Here is a 13,121-nt window from a genome sequence, read left to right as displayed (position 1 = left end):
TATTAGAAAAGCCAGGTCAAGTTTTTTTTTCAAAAAATATATAATACTGTATATATATATATATATATAAATATATATATATATATATATATATATATATATATATATATATATATATATAAACTTATGTATGTATAAACTTTGCCTATTCTGGGATTAAACAAAAAATACTTTTTGTTTAATCCCAGAATAGGCAAACGTTTATACATTTTTTATACAAAGTTTTGTCTATTCTGGGATTAAACAAAAAATACAATATATATATATATATATATATATATATATATATATATATATATATATATATACATACAGTATTATATATTTTTTGAAAAAAAAACTTGACCTGGCTTTTCTAATATATACAGGTTATACACAGTATAATATATATGGTATTTTTTGTTTAATCCCAGAATAGGCAAAGTATACAGAATATAAAGAGTAACGGATAACGTTAAAGAGTGCAGGCAAAATATTTACTGTAGTATGTTCGAGTTTGTGTATTTTTTTTAATTGGGGTGAGCATGTCATCTGACTGGTTTGTTCTTATTATATTTAGATGATTGTAAGTAGTGATGTTATGTGAGGACAGCTCGCCGGGAAAGCAGGAAGCAGCGTGGGCAGGTCTCTCTCTCTCTCGCTCTCTCTCTATGTGTGTGTGTGTGTGAGTGAGTGTGTCACCGCCTGCGTCAGACGCCAGGAGGGAGTTTTCCACTGACGAAAAAGGCTGTGCTACTGAGCAGTCCGCCTCAGACAAGGCGAAAACGCTTCAGCAGAAAGACACAAAAGCCGAGCCTGTGCGCGACCCTGTTTGCCCGGATTATTACACACTCCTCACCATTCCTTCATCTGTTTTATTCAACCTGGTGGGATTTTCACTAATGGTTATCGGATACCGTATTCCTTTGTTGGTAAGCAAATGTTTTTTTTTGTTGTTTAATCGCTGCCGTAATAGTAATTCTTATTATCGGTGTGTGTGTGTGTGTGTGTGTGTCTGGTCGCTAGTGTCGGGCTTGGGTTAAGGGAAATCCAAGTTGTTTCCAATGTTCAGTTTTTTTTTTCTTTTCACTGAAACACGAGAAGGATCTTCAAAGAGATTCTAAATTCTAGAGATTTCTTAAGAAGTCGTGGTTTTGTTTATAAACACTAAAAACAATGTATACATAATTCGTTACATTTGTATCATTGTACGTTTAAACCTCGTCGGGTCGAAATATAATAATAATAATAATAATAATAATAATAATACCACCAATGACCTAATAGTAGAGTGTGTATATATTTAATTATTTATTTTATTTTAAATACATTATTAAAAAAAAAAGAAATAATAAATATATGGAACCAGATGTATCAAGAAGCCGCTGTCGGAGTTTCCATTTGTGTCGGATCATGTACTTTGTATCGTCGGACGTACACACACACACACACGTACACACACTTCTCCAGGTAGTTATGTTCAAACTAGTAGTGTGTTCCTCTTCTCAGGCTCTTGATGACTTGGTGTTAATTGTCATTAGCATTAAACATGAAGGGTCATCAGGAGAGAGAGAGGTGTGTGTGTGTGTGTGTGTGTGTGTGTGCTAAAGCGTGATTGAACAGGCTCAGTCCATTTTCACATTATGGTTTCACATCATGATGTCACTGATCAGATTGATTGATTGATTGATTGATGGTGATTAGAGATGTGTGTGAGAAATAAGCTCATTGGGGGAGGAGGTGCTTTAAATCAGGAAGCATGCAACTTTCACTTTGGAATGAGTCCGAAATCTTGAAAGGTTTTTTTTTTATTATTTAAAGATTTTTTTTTTTTTTTAAATGTTGCCTAAATGATTTATTGTCACGAGTTGTTCAAAAGGGCTTGTTTTGTTTCATGGTGTGTATTTTGCTTATTTGGCGCTTGTTCTATTGTGCGAGTGAATTCCTGTTAAACTCAGTTTAGTGGTGTGTGTGTGTGTGTGTGTGTGTGTGAGTGAGAGAGAGAGATGATGCTGTCTCTAGCGCGACCTCACTCGGGCTGGTGGAGGCAAGGAATCATGTTTCCAGTGATGAGAAGAGCCTCAGCCTTTGTTTAGCTTCTGTGCCAGAAGGCAAATCCACTTTTATTTATGTATTTTTTTTTTTTTAGAATGCACATTGTTTATCTGAATTTTTATAACCTTACACAGCCAAATATTTCATTACTGTACCACTTATTATAATAATTGTGTTTTGCCAAATTAAATCTAACACCATTCTGCGTAGTGTTTGCTTGATTCACTCCATGTCGCAAGCCCTTGTTAAGATGCAGAAGATAGAGATGCTGTCATCCACAGCTCTCAACACGCTGGAATCTTTTTGTCTACGTGTGAGTGTGTGTGCAGAAATAGTAGCTACTGTACAAACCCATGCACCTCCTCAGACAAGTAGTTCACACGCTGCTGAGGGACAAAAGGGGGGTTGGGGAGACTCTTGTCGTCTCTGAAGTGCTGTAACCCAGGGGTCCCATCTGTTTTGTCAGTTTCAAGTGCTGGTTTGTGAAAGTCTCCCAGACTGTGCTTCCCATCCCTGTCCATCCCGTTCCTTCCTTCCTTCCTTCCATAAGCTCACTCCCTCACTCACTCGCTCACTCAAGGTTTTTGGGAGTCCTCTGGAGCGACGCTGTTTTGTCCATGGTTAGTCTATTTATTGAGGGATCATAACAATGCTCATGCGGAAGACATCCTGTGCCGTGCACTTTCCTAACTTTGCATTTCAGATATTGATGCAAATTGTTCTCTGAACAGCGAATATTAGGCAGCGTAAAAGCTCCCCAGGTAGAATTTAAATAAGCACCATGTTGAATGGTTGGTTTATTCTGGTGTGTGAATCGTAGGCATATCTGATTTCTCCGCACACGCCGGACGAGTCAGGTGTTGAACCCTTTAATTTGCTCCTGTTAATTGAGCAGAGCTCTGCAGCGTCCCTGTTCTAAGCATTCCTGCTCTGGTCTTCATCTCGTTTCATAATCAGCTCTAACTGACAGTGAAGCATGTGGAAAACATGTACATGAGAGTTTTTTTTTTTTTTTCCTCCTAAAAAATGTTGGCGGGAACTCCTGTGGCAGGAACATCTGTGACGTAAGCTTTTAAACAGTTATGTGGAATGTCCCTGAACCTCATGAGGTCAATCACTGTTTTTATTTTGTTAAATTTTTTTTTAAAGATGCATATTTGTCCTAGGCGTAGCCTGTGTTTCTGTAGCGAGGTCGCCGGCACATCTGGGTTCGATAGCACCGCCATGCTTTGTGAAATGCGTCACCCTGCCAGAGAAGAATTCCTGTGGCTAGAGCCATCACTTTATTTATTTGTTTAACATCCTCCTTTCCCTCCGTCTCCCTCCTTCCCTCCCTCCTGAGTGTCCAGGCTACTATTTGGAATGGCTGTGTACTGTGTATGGGTTGTACCAAAGGAACAGAATGTCTCTGGCACAGCTGAGTGTTCAGTGTTCTGCCTGACCAGAAACACTCCTCAGACGGCGTCGGCTCTCGTGGCTTCGCCAGCAGGTGGAGTTCTTGTCCTCCTGAGTGAAGGTGCCTGCTTGTCTTATGGGCTGCATTTCCAGTAACTTTTGCACCTGCGAATAAGTCGGTCAATATCGGCGTTGTGTGCGTCAACATGCCTCAAGATCCTCGCTCGGGTACATATACAGGTGTTTTTGTGCATGCAGGTTTTTATTCTCGCCGCAAATGGCACGTGTCGCGTGCATGCTATGAGCGGCGTTATCTTTCGTGGACGTGCTGCACTGCAACCTGGCAGGGCAAAGTCAATTCTTTAGCACCTGGTCTATGTGTGTGTGTGTGTGTGTGTGTGTATGAGGCAGTAGATAGTCTGCTCTGCTCTTTCTCCCACTGTGTGCTGTTCTTGAAACTAGGGCAGCTGGTGAGTTTAAGAACTTGGCACACTATTTTACTTCATACACCAGGTCTATGGTCGTTCCTCTTATTGGTTTTATAGATTTGATTTAAAAATCTTGTGATTTCCTTTGTTAAAAAACAAAACAAAACGTGTGTGTGCGTGGAGCCTATCTGTAGCATCTTATCAACACTCACGGCTGACTGTAGTGGTAGATCTGGTTTCTGCACAAGCTGCTTTAATGGAGGTGTTTTTTTTTTTTGTTTTTTTTTAAACTTTCTTTTTTCCTGCATAAGATTTTTTACCTCCTGAGCAACACTGGCACCAGCGTGGGGAATACCTCATGGTGGCACTGCCATTCTCCTGCTCCTGACTGCGCAGTTAATGAAATGACCATTCCATTGTTCCAGTGCTGCATGATTGATGGGCCTTGTAAAAAATAAAATAAAAACACGCACACAATCTCGCTCATCCCTCAGGGTTGTGGGCTTTATCAGGTGATGCTTACTGACTCTCTATGGATGGCAAAACTGGCTCTACACCGCCGCCGGTGGTTAAAAAGCCTGGTCCGTCTGATCTAAAAGAAGGATGATTTTTTTTTTTTTTTAAATATGAAGCTTTTCAGTCTGAGTAGAAGAATGATGGACTTAAATGTCAATCTGGATGTCTTCCAGGAGTCCCCCATGCCTAGGGCTGTGTACGTCTGTATGTATGTATGTGTGTGTGTGTATGTATGTGTGTGTGCGTATACACATGCGCCCCCTTTACTGGAATGAGCCTGTCTTCATTGTTTCTGCCTGTTAAACAAGATTAACAAATCAGGCTGTCAGGTAGACTCCAGCCGAGACAATGACCCACTTCTGACACCACGCTCCCAAGCTCTCTCTCTCTCTCTCTCTCTCTCTCTCCCTTTACTAACCTGGTAGTCACGCCCCCTCCCCAAAAACACACAAACACCCCCTCCTCCCTACTCTCCTGATCCTTCTGTCCACAGCTCATAATTAAAGCTTCTCTCCATAGGGAATGTCATTTTTATTTATTTATTTATTTAAAACCAAAAATTCTCAGCGGAGGTGTAAGCTGATCTTGCGTATCTCAGGCAAGTTAAGAGCGGAGCTCGGTTAAGCAACAGATGCCGTGTCCAGGTGCTCGGTCGCTGCTAAACCCTAACGATGAAAGACAATAATGGGACGTAATATTTTATAATGTGGCTTGATTTTTTAAATTTTTTTTTTGCAGTTTGCTACATGCAATCTCTTAAGCAGGCCTGGATGCAGGCTCACGGGCCTGTCGAGGCAAAGTATTAGTTGCACCGCCGCGGGACGAGACACGTCCGGGTTACGCTCGGGCTCAGATGCAGACTGTCTGCGCCTTTGCATGCGAATAAACATCTTTTCAGATCATTCCAGTCATTATCATGCAGAACAGTAGGCGAGTAGCGAGGTGCCTTTTGTCGGGGCATTTTTAATTGTGCACTTATTGTGTAACAGGGAAACGTCACTGCCTTCATGGACGTGCTGTAGACGTCCCTGTTTACTCAGCACGTGCTTGTATAACAGGGATAGATAAACTCGAACGAGTGTGCATTTGCATTTGGAGAGACTTGGGGCCCGTCTGATTTAAAAATATATATTTTTCCATTCCAGAAAGTCGAGCTCCTTTATGATGTCAGCACTTTTCATCTGTGCTTTTATCTGTTGGAGGTGTAACACCTCACGCCTGGTCTACCTTTCACATCCGATCGATTCTAAATTGGATTTTCCCCCTCGGACAAGAAATCGCTTGCCTCCAGACGTCTCTCGGTCCGCTCGGAATTAGTGAATAAGTATTATTCGGATCCACCCAGCCTTGTTAATTACCCAGACGGTGTTTCAGAGATGCATCATCTTCCAGTCATGACTGTCTGTCTGTCACTTCTCAGAAGTGGCCCTGTTTGTGGGAACTAGGCTTGTTTTTGCAATACTCTGTTCTGCCTTAACAGGAACGTAGAAGAATGCTACTTCTTACTAGTTTAAAATATTTTATATGTATAAATCACTTTGCATTACCTCACGTGTCTGCGGACAGAAGCAACGTCCCGAGGTGCTTTCTTTAACTGACAGCGAATGTCTTCTGGGTGGAATAGCTGTATGAGCTATTCACAGCCACACGGGGCACGGGAAAAAAAAAAAGAAGTGCGAGTCGCTGCATTCCTCCTACTCAAGCTCTGTAAAAAAAAAAAAAAAAAAAAACAGCTAGAGGCATTGGCCAGCTTTTTCTCTTCTGTCCAAAGAATCGATTGCACGAGCAGTCTCTGGAAAGAAGGGCATTCAAGGGCTGCGTAATAAACACGCCTGCTTGCCCGTGTTGCCTGTGTATTCCACCGACTGCTTTTCTGCTGATCAATGTATTTGCTCGGCTGATTGGATTTGGAAGCGTCTAATAATTGTTGACTCGCGCTAGAGGGACTTGATTGATTGCTTCCTGTTCCAGGGCCAGTTGTATACTAGTCCTGCTACTACTCCCAGCTTGTTATCTGAAAGACCACGGTAAAAAGAAGGAGGGTCGGGTATGGGGATAGAAGTCTTTATTATCGTCATCGATGAACATGCACTCAGTTAGACCTGATCATATTTAATGATGATTTTCCTTTTTGTCCCACAGATCAGCACTCGAGCGCCATGAGTGGGCTTCTCAAGAGGAAGTTTGAGGAGGTGGAGGAGGACCCATGCTACTCTTCATCGTCTCCTTCGTCGCTCTCCTCCTCTGCCTACTCCGGCTGGGACTCGGATGGCGAGAGCTGCTACTCGGATACCCTGGACTCCACGCCTAGTAACCCGAGCTCACCTGCCGCGTCGCTCAGCAGTGAGTATAGCTTCCGTTTCGCTCCGTCACGTCTCGTCCCTTAGGTTGGGAAAAGGGAAAATAAAAGTATGTGCACTACTCTTCTAGGCAGGATCACCTAGGGAATGAACTGTCCATATTTAGGAACATCTTTACCTTTTTTTTTTTTTTTTTTTTTTTTTGATCTCGGGCTCGGAAGCGTCATCATATCGAGACAAGGTCGCCTCCCGGCTCCTGAGCGCATTTTTGAAGAAAGTGCTGCTCACCTGCTGTTCCTCCGCCTCTCTGATGGAGATTGCGGGAGCAGTGAGGTGAAGGAAGCAGAGTAAACAGTTGTGTGATTCCCAGGATGGCGGGGCAGAGTGCCAGCGGACGGGCATGATGCCAGGAGAGACAGCGAGAGCTAGAGAGAGAAACGGAACACACAGAGCTTTGTGTGTACCTGGCATACTCTCGGTACAGGTGCTCAGGGAGAGCCGAGGAAGGAAATGAACGCCAGATGATTCAGCTCTTTAGCAGAAACCCAGACTTTTGATTAATTAATGACCGTGAAACAATACTAAGGCGATTGGAAACTTCGTTAGTCCAGATGAACGTTAACAGAAAGGTTCTCGGGTCTAAATCACTTTATTATATGTTTTAATTATTCAGAAGATCAGATTTATTATTATTATTATTATTATTTTTTTAATCACGAATCTTGATAGATATGTACGGTACACTACAGACTTCCCAGCAGGCTTTGTGTTTTATTGGCGATCGTTAGCACGTCCGTCCGCTCTCGACAACGCTCTGCAGATAAGAATAGTTGTATCTTCTCGATGGAGAAAGAAAGCGGCCCGTTCTCACTCAGAAGCGCAGAGGAAGTGGAATTTCTAAAAGTCATGCTCCCACATTTGGGTTTTCTGCAGTTTTTGTTCCGAACGCCTCCTCTCTGCATAAGTCTCATTCCAGTGCCTTTAACACAAGAGGAATGTTTGGCTGATGAGACTGAACTAGCCAGTAAGTAGGCTTCAGACAGCTGTGTGTGTGTGTGTGTGTGTGTGTGTGTGAAGTGGTTGCGCTGCTCAATCTCGGCTCCATCTGGTGAAATGTATCGCTCTGACAAGACTTCGTCGATGCAGGAAGCCTTGAATTTCCAACACAGTTACTCAGTGCGCAATTAATCTGACAGCTTAGCTTCCCTTCTAGCCGCCGCCGCCGCCAAACGGATATTCGTGCCAAGACCGTCAGAATGAAGCGACTGCATTTCTCAGATCCGTTAATTTGCGCCGATAATATAATATCAATGCAACTTTCTCCTGTCGAGTTATTTCTGTGCACCATCTCCGTGTCAGCAGATCTGGTTGCGTTTGCCTTGTCCGCCATCTGGTGGTAGACAGAAATACCAGCATGCGATCCTGATGTTTACACCCCGCGCATTAGACCTGGCGCTCTTCCTACCTAAACACTCCCTAATGAGTTCCTAAGAAAAGCGCTTCGGCGCCGTCCCTCAGAGACGCCCGCACGCACAGTCCTGCCTTTTATTATTTATCCTTCCTGTCATTTTTGTGTTTTTGAATGCAAACCTCTCACGCTGCTCCGTTCCTCTGTCTTTCCCGTAGCCACGTCCATCCTCAAAAAGACCAAAAGACCACGGAGGGGCAACGTGCAGTTCGATCAGGTGACCGTCTTCTTCTTCCCGCGGTGCCAGGGGTTCACCAGCGTACCAAGCAGGGGCGGATGCACGCTGGGAATGTTGCAGAGGCACAGCGCACAGCGCCGATACACCCTGGCTGAGTTTGTGATCGAACAGCGCCACCTGCGGCGCGAGAAGATCAAGAACAGGATGAAAGAAGAGAAGCTGGAGGCTCTGAAACAGAAGGTATTGTTCTCTAATTGCAGTAGTTTCCTAAGATCATGAAGAGGCTCGAACGGGAAATGTTTAACTCTCTCCTTGCCCTCTGTAACAGCTGACGAAGAACGGTACCCAGGAGTCCGAAGAGGCGGACCGGCTGACCGTGGATGACATCCCGGAGGAGGAGATCGATCTCAGTGGTGTGAACCTGGACAGCGGGTCTTTCCTCCACCCGTACCCGTCTAAGAGGCGGCACGCCATCCTGAAAGCGGCCGGAGTGAAGAAGATCGACAAGGAGGAGAAGAGGCAGCTGCACGAGCTGCGCATGTCGCGGGAGGACTGCGGCTGCAACTGCCAGGGCTTTTGCGAGCCCGAAACCTGCAGCTGCAGTCTGGCCGGCATCAAGTGTCAGGTGGGAACCGTAATGCTCTAAATGTCCAATAGGCCTTTTCTCTCAGTCTAGTCCTTTAAGATTTTAACGCCACAAGACATCTGTGTTTTTTTAACTCGATTGGAATTAAAAGCCAGTAAAAAGTGATTATAAAGTATTTGCATTTCCTTTCCCTCACAGATGGACCACTCGTCCTTCCCCTGCGGCTGCACCAAGGACGGCTGCGGGAACACGGAGGGCCGCATCGAGTTTAACCCCAGTCGCGTTCAGACCCACTACATTCACACCATCATGAAACTGGAGCTAGAAAAGCGCCTAGAAGAGCACGCTTCGGAAAACGATGCCTCTCCAGACGAGCAGTCTGTGCGGAGCGCCGGAGACCTCCGTCCAGCAGAGGGCGGCGGTGAGCCAAACAACCCGAGCTTTCATTTCAACTCTGGACTCGCTGCTGCCGGAGACAACAGCTGTAGTAGCGACATGACGGACTCTTCTAGTTCATCGGGGCAGAGCGAGGACTCGGATCCGGCCGACGTGCCTCGAGGAGAACAGTCGCCGCTGGACGTGGACACGAACGGACTCGCGCAAATCCTGAGCTTCAGCGACACCGATAATGAGGAGTACCGGGACGCAGAGACGCAAAGAGGGACAGAGACGTCGTCTGTAGGATACGGCATCTTCAGTACTGTGAAGAACACAGACTGCGACGATAACGCCTTTAAGCCGCGGACGGACTCTACGGACAGAGCCTCGGCCGCGTCCGAGATCTTGGACGAAAACGCGAACCAAGATGACGCACTGTTCCACAGCGGCTCGGTGCCTAACACGCCGTCTCCTACGACCGATAACTACATGGACCTGAGCTTGTCCTCGGAGTCGGACTTGGAGTTCTTCGACGGGTTCCCCTGTCTAGGGCCCAGCTCGCTCTACAGCTCTCTCAAAGAGTATGAACACTTGGACCACTTTTTTCAGTTTCAGTTGCCGCCTCCCAGCTTTCCACAAGTCAGTGACCAGGGCACGGGGCTCTTGGAGTCGCTCATCGGTTTGTCCGAATCTGTCCCGGAGCCGCCGGCTACGTTCACGGACAATCAGATGCTGGAAGAAGCCATGAAGTTGTCCGTGATGGAGTACGTCAATGTCTGAAACGAGTGGACGTTTAAAATGGAACACTATGAAGAAAGAGGAAATGTAAATGAACACAGCTTTAACAATTTTTTTTTTTTTTTTTTTTTTGTAATTTATGGCTATCAAGGTTTCAACGTTTGCATTAGTTGCCTTGAAAATGTTAGCAGTCTTATTATTATTATTATTATTATTATTATTATTGCCATCAAAGTGGCAGCTAATATTCGGGTTTAAAGGCTGCCGGGTTGAGAATATTTGTACAGGAAGGCTGAGCTGAATTTGTCACCCACATTGGTGTTACTAATATTATTACTATTGATAAGATTATTTATATGAACTTTACACAGGGCACAGATGGGAGTGATTTTAAGAAGAAAAAAAAAAGAAATGCTGATTATGCACCTCAGGGACTTTTTCTAGCTTTTTGGAAGCAATGTATTGTGACCATACATGGCTGTGATGGACCGTATTCGGCTCTCCAGAGAATTTCCATCAAAATCCAAAAAAAAAAAAAAAAAAAGCCCATAGGGTTTTTTTTTTTTCCCCCGTCTCTGTCACATTTGTACGGTCTGTACGTAATCACAAAGCTAGAGGAAGACTCCTCATGTTCCAGGAAAATGGCTGATTGGGATCTCTAATGGTACACGAATCTCCCCAAAGGCTCCTGAGTTAGCACTTTACCTGTGAAAATCTCCATGAACTCAAGCGACGGGGCGGATGGGTTGCTGACGTGTCGACTCTGACTTTGCATTGTTCAGTATAGATCTGGCGCCATTTTTCGGTGTTTTTTTTTTTTGTTTGTTTTTTTTTGAGCGTCCAAAAAAAAAAGAACGAAAAAAAAAATTAGCACAAAACTTAAAACGCTCGCTCGGTATCTTGTGTTACTTTATTAACACGCCATGAATTATTATTATTATTATTATTATTATTATTATCATTTTCTTTTTAAATACTCATTGTGGAGAATCATCGCCTAACTGTGATATCTATTTACATTACATTTACTACTTAATTCCTCTAAACTATTTATTCCTTAGGTTTTGAGTTTATTTATTGATCTCTGAACACCAACTGAGTATCTGAGCCACTCTGCGCTCTGGAAAAGTCACACATGCAGCTTCTTCGTGATTTTTTTTTTCCTTTTAGATCCATTGATTCACATTCATTAAATTTAAATTATTTCACATTTCACTAGTGTACTAATTTATTCAGTAGTTGCGCAATAAAAGAAGAGCGGTGTTAAAGTTTACTCGATGTGCCTGTTAATCTAAGGAGCCATGGTTGCTGGTTTATTGTGTAAAAAAACTTTATTAAACAATAAGCATAAAAAAACACAGAAAAATCTGAATTGCATTATTAATGTAATTATTATTATTATTATTGCCCATGATGATGTTGCCTACAATATAGAGAATTACACTAAAAATTTTCTAATTTATGTAGATTTCTGAGAATTCTAATCTCTATCATGGACAAACTATTTTATTTAAAAAAAACAGAAAAAAAAGAAAAAGCCAATTTTCTGTCAAATATGGAATTGTTTGTAATATATTAATATAGTTACACATATAGTTATACTTCTAAACTTTATCCTGGCCTAAAGTAAAAGATTATTTCTTTTGTAAAGCCTTTTCCAGACTGAGTTGAAGCTAAATTTAAAAACGTTTCGGCAGAAATGATAATTAACCACATCGATTGTGGATGTACTTGATTAAGTAAGAGAAAAAAACTTTTCAATAAATTCTGCATATATTATGCAAAAGTGTATCATCATATGCAACGGAAAAAAACCTAAACGAAACCGGCGTTTCTTTGACCGTGTCTCCAAGCTGAAATGAGGATGGTGAAGCTGTAACGTCCTCGATGGAGGAACAGTAGACACGATGTACATATTCCACCTCATACGCTTAGTTTCTCCAGCTCGTCTCAAGCTATTGCATGTGAGGTTTCTACACGTTCTCGTCTCAGTATATGATTTGCAAGCGCAAATTTTTTTTAAATGCACAATCAGAAACGTATTTTTTTTTGCCTTCATGTGCTCTTCTTGAAACACAACATTCTTTTCCATTCTCAAGAAGGCACTGTTTTTTGTTTTTGCAAAGTATGCCTTATTTCCTTGTAAAAATGTATCACTCCTTATGAAGAAATGAAAAAAAAAAAAAAAAGAAAACAATGATGGGTATTTATTAGGAATAATTATTGTATGTTTCGATCTACAATGCTTTTGAAAGTGTTTCTTCATTTCCTCATTTATGTTGTACATATTTTTCAGCTTAAAATGGTACTACAGAGCAAAACCGAGCTGCTTTTTTTTTCTTAAAAAAGAAATTATATATATTTTCACGCTCAACAGGTAAAAGCTGTTCATTTCATTCAAGTCATTTGACAGTAGTTTGTCATTTCAAAATAAAACTTCAGCTTTTTTCTTACACGTCTTTGCCTGATGTTTATTTATTTATTAATTGATTTTAAGCATCCAGTACAAAACAACTTATTTATTTAAAAAAATAAATTTGTCAAATACATGTATTTTTCTTCTTCTTTTTTTTTTTTTTTTGTTTCTCTTGACATAAATAAGAAAAACAGTTTAGGAAAATACTTGCATGGGTAATTCCTGCACACACCACTAGGTGTCGTAGTAAACTATTTACTGTACAACATACAGTAACAAACTATCAATATAATCAATAGACAAATGTTTTAACATTAAAATAGATTTGTAAAAATGTTTAAAAAAAATAAAAATAAAAGATGCATTCAGCTTACGTTTTGCAGATATTTAAATTTCTATCTATTTATCTATATAAAACCCATTTTAAAGGGTAAATGTTTAAACACTAATTAAAATATCTAAAACAGTTAAATTTGATTTTAAATTTAAACGATCGGAAGTTTGTGACTCGTCGATTTCATCTTTGGTTTACTACTTAAATTAACTGAAACGATGTCAGTTTTTGATTCCCCCCTCCCCCACCCCCTTTTAAAAACTATTTCATATATAACCTTGCAAATATTTATTTGTACCCAAATTGACTGATTTCTTTCAAATTATACCACAATTCTTTGCTTAAAAAAA

General features: G+C 41.8%; 1 protein-coding gene across 1 annotated transcript; it reads left to right on the top strand.

Annotated features, from left to right (window-relative positions):
- The first annotated feature begins 735 nt into the window (after nucleotides 1-735).
- On the top strand, nucleotides 736-12,476 carry csrnp1b (cysteine-serine-rich nuclear protein 1b). The gene is made up of 5 exons (XM_053487806.1): nucleotides 736-911; nucleotides 6,516-6,716; nucleotides 8,300-8,559; nucleotides 8,648-8,944; nucleotides 9,104-12,476. Exons 2-5 carry the CDS (start codon nucleotides 6,533-6,535, stop codon nucleotides 10,061-10,063), a joined length of 1,701 nt encoding a protein of 566 aa, XP_053343781.1. The 5' UTR covers nucleotides 736-911; nucleotides 6,516-6,532; the 3' UTR covers nucleotides 10,064-12,476.
- Nucleotides 12,477-13,121: the final 645 nt, after the last annotated feature.

The sequence above is a fragment of the Clarias gariepinus genome, chromosome 26 (assembly GCF_024256425.1).
Source record: "Clarias gariepinus isolate MV-2021 ecotype Netherlands chromosome 26, CGAR_prim_01v2, whole genome shotgun sequence".
In the NCBI taxonomy this organism is placed as follows: Eukaryota; Metazoa; Chordata; class Actinopteri; order Siluriformes; family Clariidae; genus Clarias; species Clarias gariepinus.
The sequence above is the reverse complement of the archived record's forward strand: the minus strand, read 5'-3'. Positions and strand labels throughout refer to the sequence as shown.